This window comes from Scyliorhinus torazame, chromosome 8 (assembly GCF_047496885.1).
Source record: "Scyliorhinus torazame isolate Kashiwa2021f chromosome 8, sScyTor2.1, whole genome shotgun sequence".
Taxonomy (NCBI): Eukaryota; Metazoa; Chordata; class Chondrichthyes; order Carcharhiniformes; family Scyliorhinidae; genus Scyliorhinus; species Scyliorhinus torazame.
In genome coordinates, this window is record NC_092714.1 from 180,849,038 (window position 1) to 180,877,000 (window position 27,963).

A 27,963-nucleotide genomic window follows, 5' to 3' on the forward strand; every position below is an offset into this window, starting at 1 on the left:
GGTTATGTGGAGAAGGCAGGAGAATGGAGATGAGAGAATATCAGCCATGATTGAATGGTGGAGCAGACTCGATGGGCCGAGTGGCCGAATTTTGCTCCTATGTCTTATGGAGTCCTTCCACCCCAACAGGATCCATCTCCGGGCTACTAGAGAGGCAAAGGGCAGAACATTGGCCTCTCTCACCCCCTGGACTCCTGGGTCTTCCGACACTCCAAACACTTCCAATTCTGGACTCGGTACGACCTTCACCCTCAGCCCTCAGACATTACGCCAGGGAACCCCCCGCCAAAATCCCTGCAACTTGGGGCAGGCCCAAAACATATGGACATCATTCGCGGACCCCACCCTGCACACCGCCCACAGCTATCACCCCAGCCCCTCAAAGAACCTACTTATTCTAGCCATCGTCATATGCGCCCTATGGGCTACCTTAAATTGGATGAGAGGTAGATATATCATGGTTAGCGGGAAGCTGAAAGGGTTGCCGGTGGTGCACCTTTCAGCGGACGAGGGAATGTTTACGCACCAAACTGGGATGATGGGGAGTTTGTAAGACAGATGTTAGGGAAGATCCCGGATCTGGATTCACACAAGCTGATCATGGGGCCGGACTTCAATACGGTCATTGACCCAAGGCTGGATCGGTCGAGTTCAAGGAAAGGCAGGGTGTCGGCAATGGTGAAGGAACTAAAGGGGTTCATGGAGCAGATGGGTGGGGCAGACCCATGGAGGTTTGGCCGGCCAAGAGTGAAGGAGTTCTCCTTCTTCTCACGTGTACATAAAGCATACTCCCAGATCAACTTTTTTATTTTGAGCAGGGTTTTACTGGCGGCGGTAGTTGACACCGAGTATTCGGTGATTGCTGTGTCGGACCATGCCCCATATTGGGTGGACCTACAGGTGAGCAAGCAGGGTGGCCAGCGCCCACAATGGAGATTGGATGTAAGACTGTTAGCGGACGAGGGGGTGTGTGGGCGGGTGAGGGAATCCATCCAGAACTACTTGGAGATTAACGATACGGGAGAGGTCTCAGCAGCAATGGTTTGGGACGCACTGAAGGCAGTGGTCAGAGGGGAGCTGATTTCGATTCAGGCCCATAGGGAGAAGGAAGAGAGGGCAGAGGTGGATAGGTTGGTTGGGGAAATACTTCAGATAGACAGGAGATATGCGGAGGCCCCGGAGATGGGATTGCTGAAGGAATGACGGGGGCTACAGGTGGATTTTGGCTTGTTATCTATGGGGAAGGCGGTGGAGCAGTTGAGGAAGGCAAGGGGGATGATATATGAGTATGGAGAGAAGGCTAGTAGAATGCTGGCACACCAACTCAGGAAAAGGGCGGCAGCTAGGGAGAGTGAAGGACAGAGGAAGGAACACAATCTTGAACCCAGCAAGGGTTAACGGGGTGTTTAAGGAGTTCTACAGCAGGCTATACGAGTCGGAATCCCCAGCGGGAGTGGAAGAAATGAGGCAATTTCTGGGAGGGCTGGAGTTCCCTAAGGTGGATGAAGGGTTGGTGGAAGGGATGGGAGCCCGATAGAGATTGAAGAAATAGCAGATGGACTGGAGGCCATGCAGTTAGGCAAGGCCCCGGGACCAGATGGTTATCCAGTGGAGTTTTATTAAAAGTTCTCTGAGATGCTGGGCCCACTGTTAGTGAGGACGTTTAACGAGGCAAGGGAGCGTGGTGTTCTTTCGCCGACAATGTCACAGGCCTCGATCTCACTGATCCTGAAGTGGGAGAAGGACCCTGAGCTATGCTCTTCGAAGCTTAGGGGATTCTGGCAGGGGTTTGCAGACGTCATGTCCACGGTGTTAAAACAAGGGTGGCACCGAGTCCAGAAGTGGCGATTTTCAGAGTGTTGGAGGATCCGGGAGTCCAGGGGGCGAGAGAGGCCGCCATCTTTGCCTTTGCCTCCCTGTTACTGTTAGCATGGAGGGACTCGAAGCCCCCGAAATCAGAGACCTGGGTCAATGACATAGCTGGCTTTCTCAGTCTTGAGAAAATCAAGTTCGCCCTAAGAAGGTCAATGCCAGGGTTCGTCCGGAGGTGGCAGCCGTTTGTCGACTTCTTCAGAGAAAATTAACTGCAGGGGGGGGCTATTCTAGATTACTGATTTAGGGAGGTGGGACCTGTGAGGCAGGTAGAGGATCGTTTATAGTTGTTTGTATATGGTTTACTGTTACTGTTATAAAATCACAAATGCCTTAATAAAATATTTTACAAAAAAATAAATTGGATGAGACTAAACTTGGCGCACAAGGTGGATCCATTCAACCTCCTCAAAGTTTCCCCACATAACCCAGCCTCCAGCTCACTCCCCAGCTCCTCCTCCCACTTTCGTTTAACTACTTCTATCGGGGCGCCCTCCCAATCCATTCATTCCTTATATATCTCTGACACCCTGCCCTCTCCAACCCCTTTTCTCAACAGCACCATGTCCTGCAACCCGGGAGCGGCAGATCAGGAAAGGACGGCACCTGCTTTCTCACATAGTACCACACCTGTAAGTATCGGAACCCGTTTCCGCTGGGCAACTAATACTCCTCCACCAGTCCTTTCAAACTAGGAAGCTGCCCTTCACGATCAAATCTCCAAACCGTTCAATCCCCACCCGCCACAAACCTTGAAACCCCTTGTCCAGTTCCCCTGGAGAGAACCTGTGATTCCCACAGATCGGGACTCTAACCGAAGTCCCCTCAAGCCTCAAGTACTGTCGCCACTGTCCCCACACCCTCAGGGCCGCCTCTACTACCGAACTTGTGGAGTACCTGGTCTGTGAGAAGGGCAGAGGCGCTGTCAACAGTGCTCCCAAACTAGTACTCTTACACGAGGCTGCCTCCGTTCACTCCCAAACCGACCCCTCTTCCCACTACCCACTTCCTTACCATGGATATATTTGCCACCCAATAATAACTCATTAAATTTGGCAAGGCAAACCCACCCCCCCCCCCTCGCTCCGGAGCTCCAACAGTGCCTTCTTTACCCGAGGGGCCTTCCCCGCCCACACAAATCCCAATATCAACGAGTTGACCTTCTTGAAAAAGACCTTGGGGATAAAAATTAGGAGGTTCTGGAATGCAAATAAAAACCTCAGGAACACGGTCATCTTTACGGACTGCACCCGCCCCCTCAGTGACAATGAAAGCATATCCCACCTTTTAAATTCACCCTTCATTTGCTCCACCAACCGAGCCAGATTCAACTTGTGTAATTGCTCTCACCCCCACGCCACCTAGATACCTAAAACTCACCCCCACTACCTTAAACGTCATCTTGCCCAACCTCCTCTCCTGCCCCCTCACCTGAATTGGGAAGACTTCACTCTTTCCCATATTTAATTTGTCCCCGAAAACCGGCCGAATTTCACCAAAATGTCCATGGTACCCCCTATGCTTTCCAGTGGGCCCGATATATACAGCAACAGGTAATCCATATATAGGGACACCCTATGTTTCACACACCCCCCCCTCCATTCCCACCACCACAACCCCTTTCCAGCCCTAGACGCTCTATGCACCATTGCCAATGGCTCTATTACCCGGGTGAAAAGGAAAGGGGAGAGTGGGCAACCTTGCCTCGTCCCCGGTACAGGCTGAAGTACCCAAACTCACCCGATTCGTTCTTACACTTGCCACCTGTGAACCATCCATGATTTAAAAAAATTTAAAAAAAATATATATATATTTTATTCAAGATATTTTGGCCAAACATAACCGTACGTAGTATTTCTTTTAAACAACAATAAAGCAATATAAATAACAGTGGCCAGTTTTAAACAAATAAATAAATAATATATGAACAGAAACAAGAACCAAACTAAATGGCAACTGCCTTGTCAAAAATAAATACTTTCCAAAGATACAATCCAACAGTCCAATATACATTACCTAAAACAAGTGCCTATACATATACAATAACATCCCTGAGAGTCCGTCCGATTCCTCCCCCCCCACCTCCCCCCCCCCCGGGTTGCTGCTGTTGTCTTCTTCTTTTCCATTCCCTCTATCTTTCTGTGAGGTAGTCGACGAACGGTTGCCACCGCCTGGTGAACCCTTGAGCCGAACCCCTTAGTACGAACTTAATCCGTTCTAACTTTATAAACCCTGCCATGTCGTTTATCCAGGTCTCCACACCCGGGGGTTTGGCTTCCTTCCACATTAACAATATCCTGCGCCGGGCTACTAGGGACGCAAAGGCCAAAACATCAGCCTCTCTCGCCTCCTGCACTCCCGGCTCTTCTGCAACCCCAAATATGGCCCGATTAAAGCTTGCCCTCCTTCTCGCCACCTCCGCACTCCAATCTTGATATACGCGGATCACCGCGTTCTCCCACCTACTGCTCCGAGTTTTCTTTGCCCATCTGAGGACCATCTCTCTGTCCTTATAATCGGAGAAATCTCACCACTATGGCTCGAGGAATTTCTCCAGCCCTCGGTCTTCGCGCCATAACTCGATAGGCTCCCTCCACCTCCAACTGGCCCGTCGGGGCCTCCGATCCCATTAACGAGTGCAGCATCGTGCTCACATATGCCCCGACGTCCGCCCCTTCTGCACCTTCGGGAAGACCAAGAATCCTTAAATTCTTCCTCCTCGCATTATTCTCCAGCACCTCCAGCCTTTCCACACACCTTTTGTGTTGTGCCTCGTGCATCTCTGTCTTCACCACCAGGCCCTGTATGTCGTCCTCATTCTCAGCAGCCTTTGCCTTCACGACCCGAAGCTCCTGCTCCTGGGTCTTTTGCTCCTCCTTTAGCCCTTCAATCGCCTGTAATATCGGGGCCAACAGCTCCTTCTTCATCTCCTTTTTAAGTTCTTCCACGCAACGCCGCAGGAACTCTTGTTGGTCAGGGCCCCATATTAAACTGCCTCCTTCCGACGCCATCTTGCTTTGTGCCTGCCTTCCTGGCCGCTGCTCTAGAGGATCCACTGCAATCCGGCCACTTTCCTCTCCTTTTTCCATCCGTGTCCAGGGGGGATTCCCTTCTGGTTTACCGCACAGTGTTTTTAGCCATTAAAATTGCCGTTGGGGCTCCTATTAAGAGCCCAAAAGTCCTTTCCACCGGGAGCTGCCAAAACGTGCGACTTAGCTGGTCATCGCCGCACCCGGAAGCCCATCCATGATTTTTAATACCTCTATCAAATCCCCTCTTAATTTTCTCAGTTCTAAGCTTTCCAGTTTCTCCATATAAAGCTGATGTCCCTCAGTGTTGGTAGCATTCTAGTAAACCTCCTCTGCACTCTCTTGATATCCGTACAAAAGTGCAGTGCCCAATACTCCAGGGAGCCTCACTGATGTGTTTCATAACAGCTTGGGAAAAGTTGCTTGCTATTATAATATGCTCTTCTTTTAATAAAGCAAATATCCTAAATGATTTTTAAACTGCCTCCTCGACCTCCTGTCACCTTCCGAGAGTCATTTACTTCCAACCCCAGGTTGCTCTAATCCTGCACTTGCTTCAAATTTGTACTGTGTGGTTCAGATTGCCATTCCCCATTTTCCGACCAAAATTCACAATTTTTCACTCCTCTGCATTAATTTCATCTGCATGTGTCTGTCCATTTTACCAGCCTGCCTATATCCTCCTGAAGTCTGTTTCTGCTGTCCCCTGTTTTGAAGATCACTCTCTGGGTTGCTGCCAACAATACAATATGGCAGAGCAGTAGGACTCACCTTGGTACCAACCATTCCTCCGAGTAAGACCCTGGACTTTACACCCTAGAGAAAGGGTATGTGGCGAGGGTTGCCGATTGGCTCATTTGCTATGGATATTGGGGTTGTCCCAATTCCCAGCATTGCACTGTGGTTTCCTTTGGCTGGACACCGAGCGGTGGAGAGCAAACCGCACAGACTGGAGCTCCAGCAATGCCCGCTGATAACAGGGGAAAGAATAACAATACATTACTGGAGCTCACTCTGAACAGCAGGCACTTGATAAGCGGATGCATGAGTGTAAATGAGCATTGGTGTGTCGTTGGCAAATGCCGGTAAAGGAGGTGGAGGTTCGTGAACGAGTAGATGTCTTTGCGGAGGGGTGGGGGGTGGGGTGGGGGGGGAGGTGGCCTGGAGCACAACTTTACAGAATGATATTTTTAAATCAATAATGCCTGTGGTGTTAGAATGACTGGTGTTGGTGACAGAAGCCGGATTTAGCTATGAGGAGAGATTGAGTAAACTGGGATCGTTCTCCGATATATTGAGGCTGAGGGGCGACCTGATAGAAGTTTATGAAATTATTAGGGGTATAGATAGGGTGAACAGTAGGAGGCTTTTTCCCAGGGCAGAATTGAAAATTACAAGGGGGCACAAGTTCAAGGTGAGGGGGGAAAGGTTCAGTGGAGATGTGCGGGGAAGCTTTTTACACAGAGGGTGGTGGTGGCCTGGAATGCACTGCCAAGTGAGGTGGTTGAGGCAGATACGTTAGCGACCTTTAAGACTTATCTGGATAGGCACAGACGGGGTATAGAAGGATACAGGTGGTTGGTCTAGATAGGAACACGTGATTGGCGCAGGCTTGGGGGGCCGAAGGGCCTGTTCCTGTGCTGTATTGTTCTTTGTTCTGTATTATTTTCTTGTAAATTCTATACCGTTTGAGGGTAAGGTCAGAGTTCCTGCTGGGCCTGCAACACTTTCCATTTGAGGGATTCCGAATCAGCATTGAGTACAGCCCAGCAAATTGTACAGAATTGGAGTCTAGGTTGGTGTTAAAACCTCTGACTGTAATAGTGGCAGGAGACAGTGCTCCCTGTGACTAGTCAACAGCAGTTAAGTAACTGATCACCTCCAAAAATGATTTCAGATGCGGGTGCTTGGCGGAGTGACCCAGGTTGGAGGTTTGGGTGCTCACTGTTCCTCCTGATCAAGGTGACCTCTAGTCTTTCTGTTTGAATTTGTGAGATATGGAGGAGCAAGTACAGTGAGGGAAGAATGGATAGTGAGAAAAAGAGTTAAACATAAACGGAGATATGGATACTGCAATGCGGTGTTCGTGTCAGAGAGAGAGGGAGAAGAAACAGAAAGGATTCACAACTGGCGAAGAAGCAGGGAATCCATTGGAAGAGAGACAGTTTGTTGTCCATAAAGGTTATAATCATAGAAGAATAGAAGGTTGAACCTTGACACATTTTAGATGGTAATGCAGTTCTAGGGGATCAATTGTTAACATTTTGGATGAGATGTTAAGCCGAGACTATGCTGGTTCTGCTCTGAGGTCTGTTCTGAGATTAATAAAGGTCCCATGGCACCAGTCAGAGAGCAGGGAGTTCTTCCAATCAACACCGTTACAAACAAACTAACTGGCCAGTGCTGATTGTCGGATGTTGTTGAGTGCAAAATAGCTGCCACATTTGCCCTGTGTAACAGTCTCTGCATTTCAAAACCAGCCATTGTGTGAATCCTGTGACCTCTTTCTGAGGGAAGAAAGTAAAATAATTCTATAAATGCAGGGGAATGCATAATAAGGGACACAGGGGAATGCATAATAAGGGACAAAGAAATGGCTGAGCAATTGAACACATACTTTGGTTCTGTCTTCACAAATGAGGACACAAATCAGATCCCGGAAAGTTGGAGAATGAAAAAAGTGAGAGGGAAGAACTGAGGGAGATCAACATTAGTGGCGGAATGGTGCTGGGAAAACTGATGGGATTGAAGGCGGATAAATCCCCAGGGCCTGAGAATCTGCATCCCAGAGTGCTTAAGGAGGTGGCTCTGGAAATAGTGGATGCATTGGTGGCCATCTTCTGAGATTCTATAGACTCTGGAACTGTCCCTGCAGATTGGAGGGTAGCTCACATCACTCCGATATTCAAAAAGGGAGGTACAGAGAAAGCAGGGAATTATAGACCAGTAAGCCTAACATCGGTAGTGGGGAAAATGCTTGAATCCATTATCAAGGACTTTATAGCGGAACATTTAGAAAGCAGTGGCAGGATCAGTCAGAGTCAGCATGGCTTTATGAAGGGGAAATCATGCTTGAGAAATCTGTTGGAATTCTTTGAAAGGTAGCCAGCACAGTCGACAAGGGGGAGCCAGTCAATATGGTATATTTGGACTTTCAGAAGGCGTTTGACAAAGTCCCGCATAAGAGATTATCGTGCAAAATTAAAGCGCATGGGATTGGGGAAATTTATTGAGGTGGATAGAAAACTGGTTGGCAGAGAGGAAACAAAGATTAATGGGTCCTTTTCAAATTGGCAGCCAGTGGGGTACTACAGGGATCAGTGCTGGGACCCCAGCTATTCACAATATATATTAATGATTTCGATGAGGGAACAAAATGTAACATCTCACAGTTTGCAGATGATACCAAATTAGGTGGGAGGGTGAATTGTGACGAGGATGCAGGGATCCTACAGCACGATCTGGACAGGTTGGGCGAGTCAGCAAACCAAAGGCAAATGCAGTATAATTTGGATAAGTGTGAGGTTATTCACTTTGGAAGCAAAAACAGGAAGGCAGATTACTACCTGAATGGTTGTAAATTGGGAGAGGGGAGTGTGCAGCGGGACCTGGGTGGCCTTGTGCACCATTCGCTGAAGGTAAGCATGCAGGTGCAGCAGGCGGTAAAGAAGCCTAATGGTATGTTGGCCTTCATTGCGAGAGGTTTTGAGTATAGAAGCAGGGATGTGTTGCTACAATTGTACAGGGCCTTGGTGAGGCCACACTTGGAGTATTGTGGGCAGTTTTGGTCTCCTTCTCTGAGGAAGGATGTTCTTGCTCTCGAGGGAGTGCAGTGAAGGTTTACCAGATTGATTCCAGGGATGGCGGGACTGTCATATGACGAGAGATTGACCAGGTTGGGATTGTTCTCGCTGGAGTTCAGATGAATGAGGGGGGATCTCATAGAGACTTTTAAAATTCTAACAGGACTAGACCGGGTAGATGCAGGGAAGATATTACCAATGATGGGTGTGTCCAGAACCAGGGGTCACAGCCTGAGGATTCAGGGTAAACCATTTCGGACAGAGATAAGGAGACATTTCTTCACACAAAGAGAGGTGAGCCTGTGGAATTCATTACCACAGGAAGTAGTTGATGCTAAAACTTTGAATATATTCAAAGAGGCTGGATATGTCACTTGGGGTGAATGGGATCAAAGGCTATGGGGAGAAAGCAGGATTAGGCTATTGAGATGGATGATCAGCCATGATCTTGATGAATGGCGGAGCAGGCTCGAAGGGCTAAAAGGCCTCCTCCTGCTCCTATCTTCTATGTATCTATATGTATCTATGAAAGCCTTTGACTCTTACACAGCCATAATTGCCAGACACAGCTCCAGGGTCCCAGGTTCGATTCCTGGCTTGGGTCACTGTCTGTGCGGAGTCTGCACGTTCTCCCCGTGACTGCGTGGGTTTCCTCCGGGTGCTCCGGTTTCCTCCCACAGTCCAAAGATGTGCAGGTTAGGTGGATTGGTAATTCTAAATTGCCCTTAAAGGTTAGGTGGAGTTACTGGGTTAAGGGGATAAAGGGGATAGGGTGGAGGCGTGGGGCTTGGTGGGGTGCTCTTTCCAAGGGCCGGTGCAGACTCGATGGGCTGAATGGCCTCCTTCTGCCCTGTAAAATTCTATGATAGATAATTCTTATGACATGAGGTTATGTCTTCCATTGTAGTGGTGTAGTTTGATGATGGGTGTTTTATTTATTCGCAGGTTCGTTCATGCAAGCAGAATGTAAAGGGAGTGTAAATTCACATTGTATTCCTTGTTTGAGCGGCTTCTACCAACCTCTGTGGACCAGGGAAGACCATTGCAGGAAACACTCAGCTTGCGATTCTGCAGGTACTTCTTCATTTTGTTTCAATGAGGTTGCAATTAATATTCTTAGTTGTTTTGTCTTATCTGATATGTTTAATTTCCCTGAAACCCCTCTTTATCGCTTGCTCTCATAACATGATCTGTGAGTCAATGGACAGTTAGTTGTTTGACCTCCCAAGTTAAAAGATTGTAGGTTTAAGACCCAGTCCAGAGATTTGAGCATGGAATCTAGGCTACCACTTCAGCGCGGTGCAAAGCATTTGCTGCCCCGCTATCTTTTGCATGATATATTAATAATAATCTTTATTATTGTCACAAGTAGGCTTGCATAACAGTGCAATGAAGTTGCTGTGAAAATCCCCTAGTCACCACATTCCGGCGTCTGTTCAGGTACACCGAGGGAGAATTCAGAATGTCCAATTTAACTATTAGCAAGTCTTTCGGGGCTTGTGGGAGGAAACCGGCGCACCTGTAGACACGGGAGAACGTGCAGACTTGGCACAGACAGTGGCCCAAGCCGGGAATTGAATCTGGAACCCTGGTGCTGTGAAGCAACAGTGCTACCGTGCCGTCTACAAGGCCCTCGTCTGCTCTTCCCGTGGATGTAAAAATCCCACTCCACTATTTCGAGGAAGAAAAGTGGGTGTAGTCACTTGTGCTCTGGCCAACATTTACCTCTTCAGCCAACAGCAGTAAAACTGATTACCTGGTCATTATCACATTGCCATTTGTGGGATCTTGCCGTTTGAAAATTGACTGCCACATTTCCTAGGTCACAGCAGTAGCACTTCAACAAGTGCTTCATTGGCTGTAAAGTACTGGAGGACATCCTTAGTTTGTGAGAGGTGCAAGATAAATGCAAATCTTTCTTTTGTCCTTATCACTCTCTGCCTTCCAAGCAGTTCTTCAAAATTCATCTATTCAATTAAGTCTTTGGTCACCTGTCCCAGTCTGTAAACACTCAATGTACTGGTAATCTATAGAGGTAAAGCTCTGAATGTTGAATGATGATAAGATAAGATAGTAAATTTAATAGGCCAAACTAAAAGTGATGACTGATGAGATCGAATAAGGCATAACAAACTATGAAAGTACATTCCTTTGATCCTCTTTAGTTTGGTGGGGCTGACTAATGCTCAGAGGAGGTTCCTCTCACCCCTTGTCCAAATGAGGAAGCCCAGTGTGCAAATCCAGACATTGGAGCTTGGTATTCCAGATCCAGCCCAAGGCTGATTGAGAATAGGGTGGGATGTAATTCTTGCTTATCTGATTTCTTTAGCACCAACACTGCTGCCATTTCTGGGCTTGGTTTTGTTGTAATAAGTGAGTTTCTATGAATTGGGATTCGCCCATTCTGAAAGAGAATCACAGGATGTAATGGCGCTGCACCATGTCGCTAGTCGGTGTTGGAGTTGTGTGTATGGGGTTGAGTGTGTCTGTGTCTGTATGTGGAGGGGTGGTGTTTGGTGGAGTCATTGGGAAGAAGGCCATGATGGGAAGTAGGAAGGGATTGTGGGGGTGGGGAAATGATCAGGAGAGGGGGTGACAACTGAATTGCGGGGGAGGGGAGGGAAAGTAATTGAAGCAAATGGGGTTGACCAGGAGAGTTGGGGTGGCGGGGGAAGGAAGGCAATGACTGGGAGAAAAAGGCAGGCAATCAAGAAAGGAATAAGTAGTAATTGGTGGCAGTGTGTTCTCAGGTAAGTAAGTCCTAACAACCTTTTACTGGTGGTCCGCAGTGACCCCTTTAAGGTATACTGGTTAGGCCACATACAGACTTAGCTTTTTGAACTAGCACTGACTGTCCATGTCAACCCAATTTGCAAAAGGGGCTTCCAACATTCAAATGGGAAGCCTAATCCCTGCTTGAGGCATAGGCCTTGGAGGCTTACACCAAATATGGCAGGAGCCGTATTTCAGTTCGGAATGTGTGCGACACACCGGCCACCATATTGATCTATGGAAGAGGAGTGCTCGAAATAGACAGTAATGGAGAGAGCAAGGAAATTACTGACTACATGTTGTTTCTCAGTAACTCGAATGTGCAATCTATAGATGATTGCTACAGGATGTGGTACATCAACCTCAAACAGAGGTGGGAGTGTGGATGTGTTTTAAACAGTGTGAGTTCTGGCCGTCAGTGAATGTGTTTTGATATGTGCTAAGTCAGGTGAAGGTCGTCAGACAGGAATAGTTTGAAAACTGTTCCTTTGTTGCTGCAGGCCAGACCAATGGGTCGGCTGTTTTTTCTTTCTCCAGGAGGTGAGGTCTATGTGAGGTCGTTCTTTGCTGATGACTGAAAATAAGATATATTGACGGATGGAGATGGGTGTGGTTCACAGTTCTGTTCCTCACTACTGCATTCTCTCCCCATCCTTCTGTACTACTCCAGTACAGAAGGCTCTGCATCTCCTCAACATCACGCGGGGCTCTGCACCCCTTCACCATCACACCCTCACCATCACGCGGGGCTCTGCAACCCCTCACCGTCACCCCCCTCACCGTCACGCGGGGCTTTGCACTCCCTCACCGTCACGCGGGGCCCCGCACTCCCTCACTGTCACACCCTCACCGTCACCCTCTCACCGTCACGCGGGGCCCCGCACTCCCTCAGTCACCCCCTCACCGTCACGCGGGGCCCCGCACTCCCTCACTGTCACACCCTCACCGTCACCCTCTCACCGTCACGCAGGGCCCCGCACTCCCTCAGTCACCCCCTCACCGTCACGCGGGGCCCCGCACTCCCTCACTGTCACACCCTCACCGTCACCCTCTCACCGTCACGCGGGGCCCCAGACTCCCTCAGTCACCCCCTCACCGTCACGCGGGGCCCCGCACTCCCTCACCGTCACCCCCTCACCGTCACCCCCTCACCGTCACCCCCTCACCGTCACCCCCTCACCGTCACCCCCTCACCGTCACCCCCTCACCGTCACACGGGGCTCTGCACTCCCTCACCGTCACCCCCTCACCGTCACGCCCTCACTGTCACACCCTCACCATCACGCGGGGCTCTGCACTCCCTCACCGTCACCCCCTCACCGTCACGCCCTCACTGTCACACCCTCACCATCACGCGGGGCTCTGCACTCCCTCACCGTCACCCCCTCACCGTCACCCCCTCACCGTCACCCCCTCACTGTCACACCCTCACCGTCACGCGGGGCTTTGCACTCCCTCACCGGCACGCGGGGCCCCGCACTCCCTCACAGTCACCCCCTCACCGTCACGCGGGGCCCCGCACTCCCTCACAGTCACCCCCTCACCGCCACGCGGGGCTTTGCACTCCCTCACCGTCACCCCCTCACCGTCACGCGGGGCTCTGCACTCCCTCACCGTCACACCCTCACCGTCACCCCCTCACCGTCACGCGGGGCTTTGCACTCCCTCACCGTCACCCCCTCACCGTCACACGGGGCTCTGCACTCCCTCACCGTCACACCCTCACCGTCACCCCCTCACCGTCACGCGGGGCTTTGCACTCCCTCACCGTCACCCCCTCACCGTCACACGGGGCCAAGCACTCCCTCACCGTCACCCCCTCACCGTCACGCGGGGCCCCGCACTCCCTCACCGTCACCCCTTCACCATCACGCGGGGCTTTGCACTCCCTCACCGTCACTCCCTCACCATCACGCGGGGCTCTGCACTCTCTCACCATCACTCCATCACCATCACGCGGGGCTCCGCATTCCCTCACCGTCACCCCCTCACCGTCACCCCCTCACCGTCACCCCCTCACCGTCACGCGGGGCCCCGCACACCCTCACCGTCACCCCTTCACCATCACGCGGGGCCCCGCACTCCCTCACCGTCACCCCTTCACCATCACGCGGGGCCCCGCACTCCCTCACCGTCACCCCCTCACCATCACACGGGGCCCCGCACTCCCTCACCGTCACCCCCTCACCGTCACCCCCTCACCGTCACCCCCTCACTGTCACACCCTCACCATCACGCGGGGCTCTGCACTCCCTCACCGTCACCCCCTCACTGTCACCCCCTCAACGTCACGCGGGGCTTTGCACTCCCTCACCGGCACGCGGGGCCCCGCACTCCCTCACAGTCACCCCCTCACCGTCACGCGGGGCCCCGCACTCCCTCACAGTCACCCCCTCACCGCCACGCGGGGCTTTGCACTCCCTCACCGTCACCCCCTCACCGTCACGCGGGGCCCCGCACTCCCTCACCGTCACCCCCTCACCGTCACACCCTCACCGTCACCCCCTCACCGTCACCCCCTCACCGTCACCCCCTCACCGTCACGCGGGGCTTTGCACTCCCTCAGTCACTCCCTCACCGTCACCCCCTCACCGTCACCCCCTCACCGTCACCCCCTCACCATCACACGGGGCTTTGCACTCCCTCACCGTCACCCCCTCACCGTCACACGGGGCCAAGCACTCCCTCACCATCATTCCCTCACCGTCACCCCCTCACCGTCACCCCCTCACCGTCACCCCCTCACCGTCACGCGGGGCCCCGCACTCCCTCACCGTCACCCCTTCACCATCACGCGGGGCCCCGCACTCCCTCACCGTCACCCCCTCACCGTCACACGGGGCTCTGCACTCCCTCACCGTCACACCCTCACCGTCACCCCCTCACCGTCACGCGGGGCTTTGCACTCCCTCACCGTCACCCCCTCACCATCACGCGGGGCTTTGCACTCCCTCACCGTCACCCCCTCACCGTCACACGGGGCCAAGCACTCCCTCACCATCATCCCCTCACCGTCTCGCGGGGCCCCGCACTCCCTCACCGTCACCCCCTCACCGTCACGCGGGGCCCCGCACTCCCTCACCGTCACCCCTTCACCATCACGCGGGGCCCCGCACTCCCTCACCGTCACCCCCTCACCGTCACACGGGGCTCTGCACTCCCTCACCGTCACCCCCTCACCATCACGCGGGGCTTTGCACTCCCTCACTGTCACCCCCTCACCGTCACACCCTCACCGTCACCCCCTCACCGTCACCCCCTCACCGTCACCCCCTCACCGTCACGCGGGGCTCTGCACTCCCTCACTGTCACACCCTCACCGTCACACCCTCACCGTCACCCCCTCACCGTCACGCGGGGCTTTGCACTCCCTCACCGTCACCCCCTCACCATCACGCGGGGCTTTGCACTCCCTCACCGTCACCCCCTCACCGTCACACGGGGCCAAGCACTCCCTCACCATCATCCCCTCACCGTCTCGCGGGGCCCCGCACTCCCTCACCGTCACCCCCTCACCGTCACGCGGGGCCCCGCACTCCCTCACCGTCACCCCCTCACCGTCACGCGGGGCCCCGCACTCCCTCACCGTCACCCCCTCACCGTCACCCCCTCACCGTCACCCCCTCACCGTCACTCCCTCACCGTCACCCCCTCACCGTCACCCCCTCACCGTCACCCCCTCACTGTCACACCCTCACCATCACGCGGGGCTCTGCACTCCCTCACCGTCACCCCCTCACTGTCACCCCCTCAACGTCACGCGGGGCTTTGCACTCCCTCACCGGCACGCGGGGCCCCGCACTCCCTCACAGTCACCCCCTCACCGTCACGCGGGGCCCCGCACTCCCTCACAGTCACCCCCTCACCGCCACGCGGGGCTTTGCACTCCCTCACCGTCACCCCCTCACCGTCACACGGGGCTCTGCACTCCCTCACCGTCACACCCTCACCGTCACCCCCTCACCGTCACGCGGGGCTTTGCACTCCCTCACCGTCACCCCCTCACCATCACGCGGGGCTTTGCACTCCCTCACCGTCACCCCCTCACCGTCACACGGGGCCAAGCACTCCCTCACCATCATCCCCTCACCGTCACGCGGGGCCCCGCACTCCCTCACCGTCACCCCCTCACCGTCACGCGGGGCCCCGCACTCCCTCACCGTCACCCCTTCACCATCACGCGGGGCTTTGCACTCCCTCACCGTCACCCCCTCACCGTCACCCCCTCACCGTCACCCCCTCACCGTCACGCGGGGCCCCGCACTCCCTCACCGTCACCCCTTCACCATCACGCGGGGCCCCGCACTCCCTCACCGTCACTCCCTCACCATCACGCGGGGCTCTGCACTCTCTCACCATCACCCCATCACCATCACGCGGGGCTCCGCATTCCCTCACCGTCACCCCCTCACCGTCACCCCCTCACCGTCACCCCCTCACCGTCACGCGGGGCCCCGCACTCCCTCACCGTCACCCCTTCACCATCACGCGGGGCCCCGCACTCCCTCACCGTCACTCCCTCACCATCACGCGGGGCCCCGCACTCCCTCACCGTCACCCCCTCACCGTCACGCGGGGCCCCGCACTCCCTCACCGTCACCCCCTCACCATCACGCGGGGCCCCGCACTCCCTCACAGTCACCCCCTCACCGTCACGCGGGGCCCCGCACTCCCTCACCGTCACCCCCTCACCATCACGCGGGGCCCCGCACTCCCTCACCGTCACCCCCTCACCATCACGCGGGGCCCCGCATTCCCTCACCGTCACCCCCTCACCATCACGCGGGGCTTTGCACTCTCTCACCATCACCCCATCACCATCACGCGGGGCCCCGCATTCCCTCACCGTCACCCCCTCACCGTCACCCCCTCACCGTCACCCCCTCACCGTCACCCCCTCACCGTCACCCCCTCACCGTCACGCGGGGCCCCGCACTCCCTCACCATCACGCGAGGCCCCGCACTCCCTCACCGTCACCCCCTCACCATCACGTGAGGCTCTGCACTCCCTCACCGTCACGCAGGGCCCCGCACTCCCTCACCATCATGCGAGGCTCTGCACCCCCTCACCATCATGCGAGGCTCTGCACCCCCTCACCGTCACGCGGGGCTCTGCACCCCCTCACTGTCACCCCCTCACCGTCACCCCCTCACCATCATGCGAGGCTCTGCACCCCCTCACCGTCACGCGGGGCTCTGCACCCCCTCACTGTCACCCCCTCACCGTCACCCCCTCACCGTCACGCGGGGCTCCGCACTCCCTCACCATCACGCGGGGCCCCGCACTCCCTCACCATCATGCGAGGCTCTGCACCCCCTCACCATCACGTGAGGCTCTGCACCCCCTCACCGTCACGCGGGGCTCTGCACCCCCTCACTGTCACCCCCTCACCGTCACCCCCTCACCATCATGCGAGGCTCTGCACCCCCTCACCGTCACGCGGGGCTCTGCACTCCCTCACTGTCACCCCCTCACCGTCACCCCCCTCACCATCATGCGAGGCTCTGCACCCCCTCACTGTCACGCGGGGCTCTGCACCCCCTCACTGTCACCCCCTCACCGTCACGCGGGGCCCCGCACTCCCTCACCATCATCCCCTCACCGTCACGCGGGGCCCCGCACCCCCTCACCGTCACCACCTCACCGTCACTCCCTCACCATCACGCGGGGCTCTGCACCCCCTCACCGTCATGCGGGGCTCTGCACCCCCTCACAGTCACCCCCTCACCCCCTCACCGTCATGCGGAGTTCTGCACCCCCTCACCGTCACGCAGGGCTCTGCACCCCCTCACCGTCATCCCCTCACCCCCTCACCGTCACGCGGATGTCTGCACCCCCTCACCGTCACGCGGGGCTCTGCAACCCTTCACCATCACACCCTCACCATCACACCCTCACCATCACGCGGGGCCCCGCACTCCCTCACCATCATGCGGGGCTCTGCACCCTCTCACCGTCACCCCCTCACCGTCACGTGGGGCCACGCACTCCCTCACCATCACGCGGGGCTCTGCACTCCCTCACCGTCACGTGGCGCTCTGCACCCCTTCACCATCACGCGGGGCTCTGCACTCCCTCACCGTCACGTGGCGCTCTGCACCCCTTCACCATCACGCGGGGCTCTGCATCCCTTCACTGTCGCCCTTTCACCGTCACACGGGGCCCCGCATTCCCTCATCATCACACGGGGCTCCACACCCCTTCACCATCATCCCCTCACCTTCACGTGCGGCTCTGCACCCCTTAACCGTCAAGCGGGGCTACGCACCCCCTGACAGTCACACGGGGCTAAGCACTCCCTCACCATCACCCCTTTACCGTCACGCGGGGCCATGCACGAAGGACTCCGCACTCCCTCACTATCACCTCCTCACCACCTCGCAGGGCTCCACACCCCCTCACCACCTCGCAGAGCTCCACACCCCCTCACCACCTCGCAGAGCTCCACACCCCCTCACCACCTTGTCGGGCTCCACTCGCCATCAGCCCCTTACCATCACGGAGGGCACTCCACCCCCTCACTATCTTTCCCTCATCATCATGGAGGGCTCTGCACCTTCTCACCATCATTTCTATCTTCTTTACTCTGCACATTGAACATTAGAACATGTAACCTCAAGAAATAGGAGCAGGACGAGGCTATTTGGTCCTCGAGCCTGCTCCACCAGTCGATAAGATCGTGGCTGATCTGATGGTGGCCTTAACTTTGCTTTCCTGCCAGCCCCCAGCCCCCCATCACCCTTGACTCCTTTGTTGATCAAACATTTGTCCAACTCAGTCTTGAATATATTCAGTCTCCCGGCCACCACTGCTCTCTGGGTCAGAGATTCCAAAGACTAATGGCCCTCTGTCACCTGTCATTCTTCTAAACTCTATTACAGGCCCAATCTTCCCTCATAAGACAAACCCTTCAACCCAGGAATCAGCCAAGCGAATCTTCTCTGAACTGCCTCCAGTACAAGTATGTTCCTCCTCACAACTTACTTCCCTGCCCATCTTCAAACGGTCAGCACATTTTGTTATAATATAGTCAATTCCTTCACCCAATTCATTAATGTAGATCATAAATAGTTACGGTCGCAGCACTGATCCCTGTGACGCTCCACTAGTTACAGTTTGCCAACCTGAAAGTGACCCATTTTATCCAACTGTTTCTTGTTAATTAACCAGTCCCCTGCTAATATATCACCCCCAATACCACATGCTCTCATCCTGTGTAGTAACCTTTGATGTGGTACCTTATCAAATGCCTTTGGCAATCCAAGTGCACTGCAGCTACTGGTTTCCTTTTATACATTTTTAAAGAGCTCGAATAAATTTGTCAAACACTATTATATTCATTTCATTGAACCAAGTCTTTTCTAAAAGTCCAGTATCTACCTCCATAATAGATTCCAGCATTTTCTCAATGATAGGTGTTAGATGAACTGGTCTATAGGTTTCCTGTTTTCTGTCTCCCTCCTTTCCTCAAACAGAGTTACTACATTTGTGGTTTTCCAAACTGCTGGGATGTTTCCAGAATCGAGGACACTTTGGAAGATTACAAGCAAGCAGAGTTTAATTGACAGGAACAGCAGCAGATCAGAAAGTGCTAGGAGTGACAGAGACAGAGGAAGGAAGGGGATTGACAGCATGAGGAGGGGGGGGGGGGGAAGAATACTAATGAATGGGGGAGAGGATAAAAGAAGAGAGTCTTGGGATTTTATAACCCCTTTCCTGCCCTCATGTTATCCCAAAGCTAAAGCCAACGGTGTACTTTTGAAATGTGCTCATTGTTGTAAGAACTGAAGCAAATCAATTTTCACACAGCAGTGTCCCACCAAGAAGCAAAGATGTGCAGGTAGATTGGCTATGCTAAATTGCCCCTAAGTATCCAAAGGTTAGCTGGAGCTAAGGGGAAAGGGCGGGGTATTGGGCCTAGGTAGGGTGTTCTTTCGGAGGATTGGTGCAGACTCGATGGGCCGAACGGCCTCCTTCTGCACTGTAGGGATCCAAATGATTCTATGATAATGACCAAATTTCTACTTGTGGATGCCAATCCACCCAGCCTTTAGGTTGATTAAGGTGCAGCCCTAATTGAGAGTTTCATTTCAACATTACAATGATCTGATGAGTGCAGGTGGAATTCCCCACTATTTTGTGCTATGATTGCCCCTATAAAATGGGGCTGACAGGAAGTGGTTATTTTTGAAATGGGATGATGAAGGTGGACTGAATTTGTAAAACGGTTTCCGTTTGCAAACATGAGTTTATTTTTCTTCAAGGGGTGGCATTCGGACTGATCATAAACGGCGAATCATTCCCCAGGTACAACCATTGATCTGGAAGAGAAACTCTGTGATAAGGTGCAGGATAACTCCTGCCTTCATTTTATTTTTGCTAGTTGGGTTCATTTCTTCTTCACTTTGCAATTGGAGGCTGCGATCCAGCCATTCATGCCTCATCTAGTCACATCTTTTTGTTTCTGCACATGAACATGAAACATTATGTTACTCAATCTCTCCCTCCCTCTAACTTATCGTGGACTGTCTCTCTTGTTCTTCTGCACCCCACCCCTCTCCGCGTTTGTTTCACTGCTTAAAACCTGTTACATTTCTATTCCCCTTAAGTTCTTGTGAAGGATTATCATGACCGGAAATGTTAACTACGTTTCCCTGCACAAATGCTGCTGGTCCTGCTGAGTATTTCACCACCAGGAAGTTCCTCTCCAAACCACACACACACACACAGGAACACACACATATAGCATCCTGACTTGGAAATATATCGCCGTTCCTTCACTGCTGCTGTGTCAAAATCCTGAAACACCCTGACAGCACTCTGGGTGCAGCTGGTATCTGGACCACATGCATTGCAGTGGTTCAAGAAGGCAGCTCACCACCACCTTCTCAAGGGCAACTAGGGATGGGCAATAAATGCTGAACTAGCCAGCGAAGCTCATATCCCCTGAAAAAAGAAAAATAGCATTGCCTGTCCCTACTTCTACCCTGGCCCATCTCCATAGTCTTGTGAACTTCAGTCTAAATGCAAACGTTTATTTCTTCCTTTGTTCTACCATCACCCTGGCAAAGATGAGCCAACAGCACAAACTGGAAATGAAAGCTCCCTGGATATGCACAGCCCCGTGCCACATTAGACAATGGAGACGAGTTAAAACCCACAACTTCTGCTTCAGTGGCAAATATTCCCTCCTGATGTGTGGTGTTTTACAGATCAATACACGAGGATGAGCTAAAGAAATTTGCAACTGCAGTAAACTTAAAGATGAGCTCTGTCAACCATCAAAATGGGCTCTGACTAGTTTTACTTTGTCAGGAATCACAGTTGAACAAAGTCTTTGGCCACTTTGCAGAACGTCCCAACATGCAGCTGTACAGAGTGATGTATTGTGGGTCTGGACTACGGTTTGCCGCATAATGCACATTTGGCTTTGGTGCTGATGCTGCAGCCAGTTGTAATTTAAGAGGTCAGGGAGGCAAACACATGTGAAAAGAGTTAATTATGAGGAGGAGAGCTTTGGCAAAGTGGGAATTTTCAGCTACCAGATGAGGGTGACCTATGCCAAGCGAACTCCTTCTCCTCATTCCACCTAGTGCAGCAAATACCGATACTGTTTAAGTGTAACAAAAGGGTAACCAATTGATTCCTGACCCAGTGGCAGCAAGGGGAGAGGAGGTTGAGATAGGACTGTGAGATATGGAGTAAGTTGGACACCCCTCTTCTCACATCTATATCCTTGTATTCTGACCTGTGCCTGAGATCTAATGCTTACATTTGTTCTGTGTTTTTGTTTTAAATAGGAGGCTTTGAAGTAATAGAAGCTGGTAACCAGTTAAAGGATGTCGAGTGCCTCTGTGGACACGGAATGCACTGTCCTAATAAAGACTGTGAGGTCTGTGACCCTGATAAAAGTTGTACCCCTGGCCAAGGAGTCATAATTCCAGGTGAGATGCCAGTAGGTCAGGGTTACAGCATTGACTGAAATGGAATGAAATACAGTTTTACTGTAAGACATCTGGGATTAGAAAGCCATTATTCTGAAATTTAACTGGGAGTGTTAACGATTAAGGTAGTCACTGATGGGATAGTTATGGTCCATGAGGGAGCAGGTTTGATAGACCAGTGCTTTATTCAACTAGTTCCATACAATAAATTGTATGATGTTGACCATAAAATGCCTGAGATTGAGATGTTCCTGCAACCTGACTTCACATGATATGGCACAGAAGCCAGGCCTACACCATGGGCTCTCAGCTGGTAGCTGAGTGACACTGAGAGGCAGGGGATAAGGTTGCCTGTCTGCTCTTTCAGCCAGTGTGGCCCAGGGAAACTGTGGATTAAAACAGTCAGAAAATCCCAAGTCTAGTTGTGAAGAGGACACCGAGTCTAAGATGCTTTGATAGAGGCTGCTCAGAGTTCACTTCTCTTCTCGAACACTAGTGCGCGAAGAGTATATATAATTAACTACCCAAACTCTGTTCACCTTATTGCTTTCAAATACTGGAAACTTAACATCCATCAACAGAACCCATTAATACTAACAGTCTCCTCTTTGCAGATCATTTTTAATTTAAAGAAAACAAAAATTAATTACTAATAATACATGCAATGTTGTTATGCAATTAATCTTTCACATCCCCCACATTCCTATCCCGCCTTGGGAACCCAAAAAAATTAAGATGACAGCATAAACATTTCCATTGTAATAAAAAGCGTCCCTTCAGGAGATATCCAACAATTTTTGTGGACAATGTTATTTTTGTGAAACAATCTACAACTGGTGACTTGTGGCGATATGTTTTACTTCTGAAATCTCCTTTCTTTCCAACATTTGAAAAAAAAATTTAGAGTGTCCAATTATTATTTTTTTCCAATTAAGGGGCAATTTAGCGTGGCCAATCCACCTACCCTGTACATCTTTGGGTTGTGGGGTGAAACTCACGCAGACACGGGGAGAATGTGCAAACTCCACACGGACAGTGACCCAGGGCCGGGATTCGAACCCGAGTTCTCGGCGCCGTACGCTGCAGAGCTAACCACTTTCTTTCCAACATCTGATACCAGAGTGGTCAATCATAGAATTTACAGGAGAGAAGGAAGCCATTCAGCCTATCGAGTCCCTTGGACTTAAGCCCACGCCCCAACCTGTCCCCGTAACTCAGTGACCTTTTTGGACACTAAGAGCAATTTATCATGGCCAATCCACCTTACCTGCACATCTTTGGACTGTGGGATGAAACCGGAGCACCCGGAGGAAACTGTTGCTCTTATTAGCCTCAGTTTACTTTATTCTTATTCTGTCACCTTTGCTCACGAGTCGCCAGGTATCTTTCTGATACCGCCACGTGGTTCAAGCTCAAGTAATGATTAATAATGCAGCACACTGCTTAGTAAAAGTTAAATCAACGATCATTTATTATATACAGCAATAAATACTTATACAATAATCCTACTTCTAGACTATTACCTACCACTAAAGGCCAATACTTAACTTTGGTGATGGCCCACCAGGTCAGGGAAACGAATGGTCTATCGAATTGGGTCTGGCCTGCGGGATTCAAAAAGGCTGGTACGGGTCGATAGTCCGGAACACCTATCTGGTAGCGATCGCTGGAGTAACACTTACTTGTTTCTTCGTCGAAGGGTCTCGAAGGTTGCGAGTAGGAGAAGAAGGGTCGATCTGAACTTGGCCCCTATTTTTATAGTTCCCAGGGGCTTCCCGCCTCTCGGGGCGGACCTTGACCCTGGTTCCATGTGATTGGACTTGGTCCCAATCACTGGGTTCAATATGCTCCAATAATGGGGCGATTTCTTGATCAGGGGGTGGTCGTCCACCTTTCTTTGTCTCAGCCACTGCTGGTGCCGAGAAGTCTGGATCGGCTTTATGTTGCTAATGTGTAGCAATTGTTCCCGGGGATGGCTGCTTACTATGCAGATGGCTGGGTTGATGTGCTGTTAATGGTTGCAGGTATCGGTCTGGGCCGACTTCCCCAGTGCCGAATACACTGTTTTGCCTGCAGCTGTCCGTTTGAGTCCTGTTGGCTGATTTTCCCATCAGCCTCTTTTGTTCGCCATTTTAGATCGGGGTTTGACCATTTTACTCGGGAATCAGCCATTTTAGGTGGCTACAAAACCAGACACGAGGAGAACGTGCAAACTCTGCACAGACAGTGACCCAAGCCTAGAATCGAACCTGGGGCTCTGGAACTGTGAAGCAACTGTGCTAATCACTGTGCTGCCGTGCTGCCCAAAATCCTCAGCCTCTCTCCCGTGACACTGTCAAATGGGCATTGTTCCGGAGTGAATGGTTATCTATACATCACTCCACAGGCACATTTTTTCCCGGTTGACCCTGATAAGAGTTCCTTTAAATGCATAGTCATATCTACCGCTTCTACCAGCGCAAGTGTCTCTGCAGCTAAGGTGCATTTTGCTTTCTTTGATTCCCATGCTAATGTTTCTTCCGACATGAAAAAAATATCAATCTTGCTGTACCTGAATAACTATTGGGAAAATTAGCATCAGGATGGCACTAAAAATGACTAATTTCATCCTTTCTGGACCACTCAGGTCTGGAAATTGGAGCATAGATTCTTCTAAACTTAATTCCTCCCATGTCTCATTTGGTTTTAGTACATCCACAATACCGTATTTCAGCATGGTGCTGCATTCTAATACATCATAGCACACATCCAGCTTAATAATAATCTTCCTTGTCACAAGTCGGCTTACATTAACACTGCAATGAAGTAACTGTGAAAAGCCCCTAGTCGCCACATTCCGGTACAAGGAAGGAGAATTCAGAATGTCCAAATTACCTACAGCAAGTCTTTCGGGACTTGGAGGAAACTGGAGCACTCGGAGGAAACCCACACAGACACAGGGAGAACGTGCAGACTCCATACAGACAGTGACCCAAGTCGGGAATCGAACACTGGTCCATAGCGCTGTGAAGCAACAGTGCTAACCTGTGCATAAAGAGTTTAATTGCCTGGTTAAACTTGACCTGCTTCTTCCTTGGTTGTAGACTCTTCATTTTGTGAAGATCTGGTCCAATTAATCGGGATGCTATTAACATTCTCTGGGCAAGATGGTTAAATTTGGGCTATTCTCAACTTAGTCTGCCTAACATCCAACCCTATGTACCTAGAGACTCCAGAAACCAGACTTCCAATTTTGAATTCCTTTAGAATTTTATCACAAATTTTTCCAAATGCTGTCAGATTCCCTCCACAGGAAATTATGCAAGTGCATTAAGAAAATGCCTGTTAGCTTTCCTTCATTGGAGCAATTAGGTATAGTTGGATCTGCCTTTAGCCAAAGACAACCAACTTTTAATTGGATGGACCCAACTGAAATATACCAAACACTGGTTACATTGTTTAGTCCATAAACAGACTGGTTCAGCTTCCATAATCTCCGCTCTATATCTCCAATTTCTTTTGGAAGCTTCCTTTGAAACCGATTTACATTCCCATGGGTATGTCGCAAAAAGTGCGAAGATCATCCTCAACATGCTTTTCCTGCTGTTGGGGAGTCTACTTCAACTTCCTGGTCACCCAGCTGTCCTCAAATCCCCGATCTACAAGTCTGTCCTTAGTTTTGTACATACCATTGAGGAATGCGTTCCCCGTACATATCCATCGATGGGACAACGCTGGCTGTTCTTTATCTGTCACCTCCATGCAAATGCCAAACTCCCTTTAACTGTCAAAAGTTCTTTTTGTTTTGCCTCCTTTACCAATGTACCACCTAACTGGTTAGTAGAAACTCTAGCTTCTCTATCATATGTGGCTCCTCACCTGTTCTTTGATCCTTGCTCTTGTTAAACTGTCCCCTACTAGTTCTCCTGTCCCTATCTACTGACCACTACTACTCAACCTACCCCTCGACTTCCTTTCACAAGTTCTTAACCTTTTCCTTGGGCTGTGATCACCATTAGTTCCACTGTATAAACTTACATTACATTTCCTGGTTTTCCACATTTTTGTTTCCTTCTGTCAATCCATAGATCTGATATCTTGCACCTTGTCATGTACATTCAACCAGTTTTTTGTTTTTCCCTGTGGCCCTCCCTGTCCTTCCTACTTTGGTGGCTTCCCTCCACTTATCAGCCCTTTTGACTTGTATGTCACCCTAGTTTCAACTTTTGTTAGTTGATCTTTGTGACAAATGGCTCTTTCCTGATCTTTACTAGCACTTGGTCTTCTCTCAGTTAGCCCATGATCAGTCACAATCTGTTGTTCATACATGTCTGGCATATTCACGTGCAAAGTACATGGTGCATCACAGTTTCCATCTTCTGTCCAGTCATATTTCATATAAAAACTTTATCCCATTAATTTTAAGAGAACGTCCAAACCTCCTTCATCGTCCAGTTCCTGAGTGTAGTTCTGAGAACACCGTGCAGCTGATCTTGCTCCTTGCAGGAAGTGCAAGTGCTAGAGACATCCTATGCTTTCTTTTTTGGCAGTGATGTATTTTCCATTGAACATAATGTCTCATTTCACAAAACAGTGGTGGAAAATCAAACCCTGCCATCCTATACCTGGTTTCAGTCACCTTTCTTCAAAGTCTCCAATTACCATCTTCTCTCAAATAATTAACTCCAATACTAGCCTTCTGTATGGAAGTAAACCTTAGTCTCCAGTCTTCATTTTCAGGCAACCATTTTGACTATCAAATGTTAGAGAAAATCTCAAGCTTTGTTGTGGGGAAGAGACTCGGATCTTTTGATAGAGTCTGTTTATTATTCACCACAGATCTCACTTCTCCACTTTAACATCAGCTGCCCAGTGCTGGCTGACTCTTCATACACTCTTCTGAGTATACTTAACTAATCAATACCCAATTCATGTTCACCTTATTAATTTAAAGTACTGGGTATTTAACATTCATCAGCAGAAACCAGATTTCATTGGTGAGCAGGAATAACATATTACATAACTCAGCAACCTCACCATCATAGAAAGGAGATCTTCACCTCCAAACCCTAGGGTTGAGCAGGGTATCTGTGTCTAATCCAGTGTGGAATTGGATCTCAAACAAGATTGTTCTTCATGTCATTGTGATTGAGAGTACGAGGGTACATCATCCATTTTGGTTTCTTTCTCATTAAGTGGATAACCCTTTCCTTTATTCTCTTATTTCCCAAGGATGTCAGAGGTCTGAGCTTAGACAGCACCTTTAAACAACACCTTCCAATCCTGTGTCTTCTAGGGCAGCAAATACCTAGGAACACCATCACCTCCAAGTTCTCCAAGTCGTTCACCATCCCGACTTGGAAACACATCGCCATTCCTTCACTGTTGCTGGGCCAAAGTCCTGGGATTCCTTCCTGAGCAGCACTGTGGGTGCGTCAAACCACATGTACTCCAATGGGTCAATAAGGTGGCTCAACTTCACCTTCTCGAGGGCAATTAGGGATGGGCAATAAATGCTGGACTTGACAGCGATGCCCACATCCTGTGAAAAAAGAAAATGATGATGGCAAGCTGTTCAATCATGGGGAGCATCACAATTAGACCCGATTTTGTCCTTTCCTGATGCCCATGTGTGCGCGCACACACACACGTGCGTGCATGCTACCACCACCCCTCAACCCACTGCTTCGTGACCTTGCCCTCCTAACCCAAGACACTAGTACCAACTGTCACTTAGCATGTCTACCAGTCAATGTTGGTGCCTGTTGGATCAATACCCAGCCGTTGGTACATTCACCTACTGTAGCCCAATGTATTAAAGTGTTGTTACTGCCAGGAATCCCTAGCTTGCAAAGTGAAATCCTCTGATATAAAAGGAGAAAGTTTGGTGAATATTTTTGGATCCGTACCAAACCTCAGATAAAGGTATTATTTGAATAAATTATTTTAGATTTGAGCAGAGTAGATTGGGGAAGCGGTTCCATTGGCCGGGGGGGTTCTTTAACCTGAGCACACAGATTTGAGATAATTGGGAAAGGAACCAGAGGCGAGATGAGGAGAATTATTTTCAGGCACCAAGTTATTCTAAGCTGGAGAGGACAGTAGGGGCAGATTGAATAGTAACTTTCAAATTGGGAGAAGAACAAATTGGAAAGCCCTTTCGCAGAGCTGACCCAGACGTCATGGGCCGAGTGGTGGTAGCTTGCACGCACGTGTGTGTGTGTGTGTGTGTATGCACGCGCACACATGGGCCACTTTCTATGCTGTAAGATTCTTTGATTCCATGAATTATGTGTAGGATTTTCTAGAGTTCTGATGTCTTTTGTATGGGTGCTTAGCATCCACTACAAGGCTGGGTTTGGAACCTTCAGGTAACAGCCCAACAGTTTATCTGTGACAGTAGTTGTTCGTTAATTTGTAACGGTATCATTTTCATTAATCACTTGACTAGGCGATCGAAAGAACCAGGCAACAGTTTGCGAGGACTGCAAATTCGGATTCTATTCAAACGTGACATCTTTAACTGAGCCCTGCAAGAAGTGGACGAAGTAAGTACTTGAGGT

General features: G+C 50.9%; 1 protein-coding gene across 2 annotated transcripts in view; it reads left to right on the plus strand.

The window, feature by feature from the left end:
• The window catches only part of LOC140428293 (tumor necrosis factor receptor superfamily member 5-like), a 111,215-nt gene that overhangs the window by 54,010 nt on the left and 29,242 nt on the right, over positions 1–27,963 (plus strand). For both annotated transcript variants that reach the window (XM_072514607.1, XM_072514608.1), the window contains exons 3-5: positions 9,650–9,778; positions 21,278–21,421; positions 27,852–27,948. In XM_072514607.1, coding sequence (XP_072370708.1) covers positions 9,650–9,778; positions 21,278–21,421; positions 27,852–27,948 — 370 coding nt within the window. The remainder of the gene's footprint in view (positions 1–9,649; positions 9,779–21,277; positions 21,422–27,851; positions 27,949–27,963) is intronic.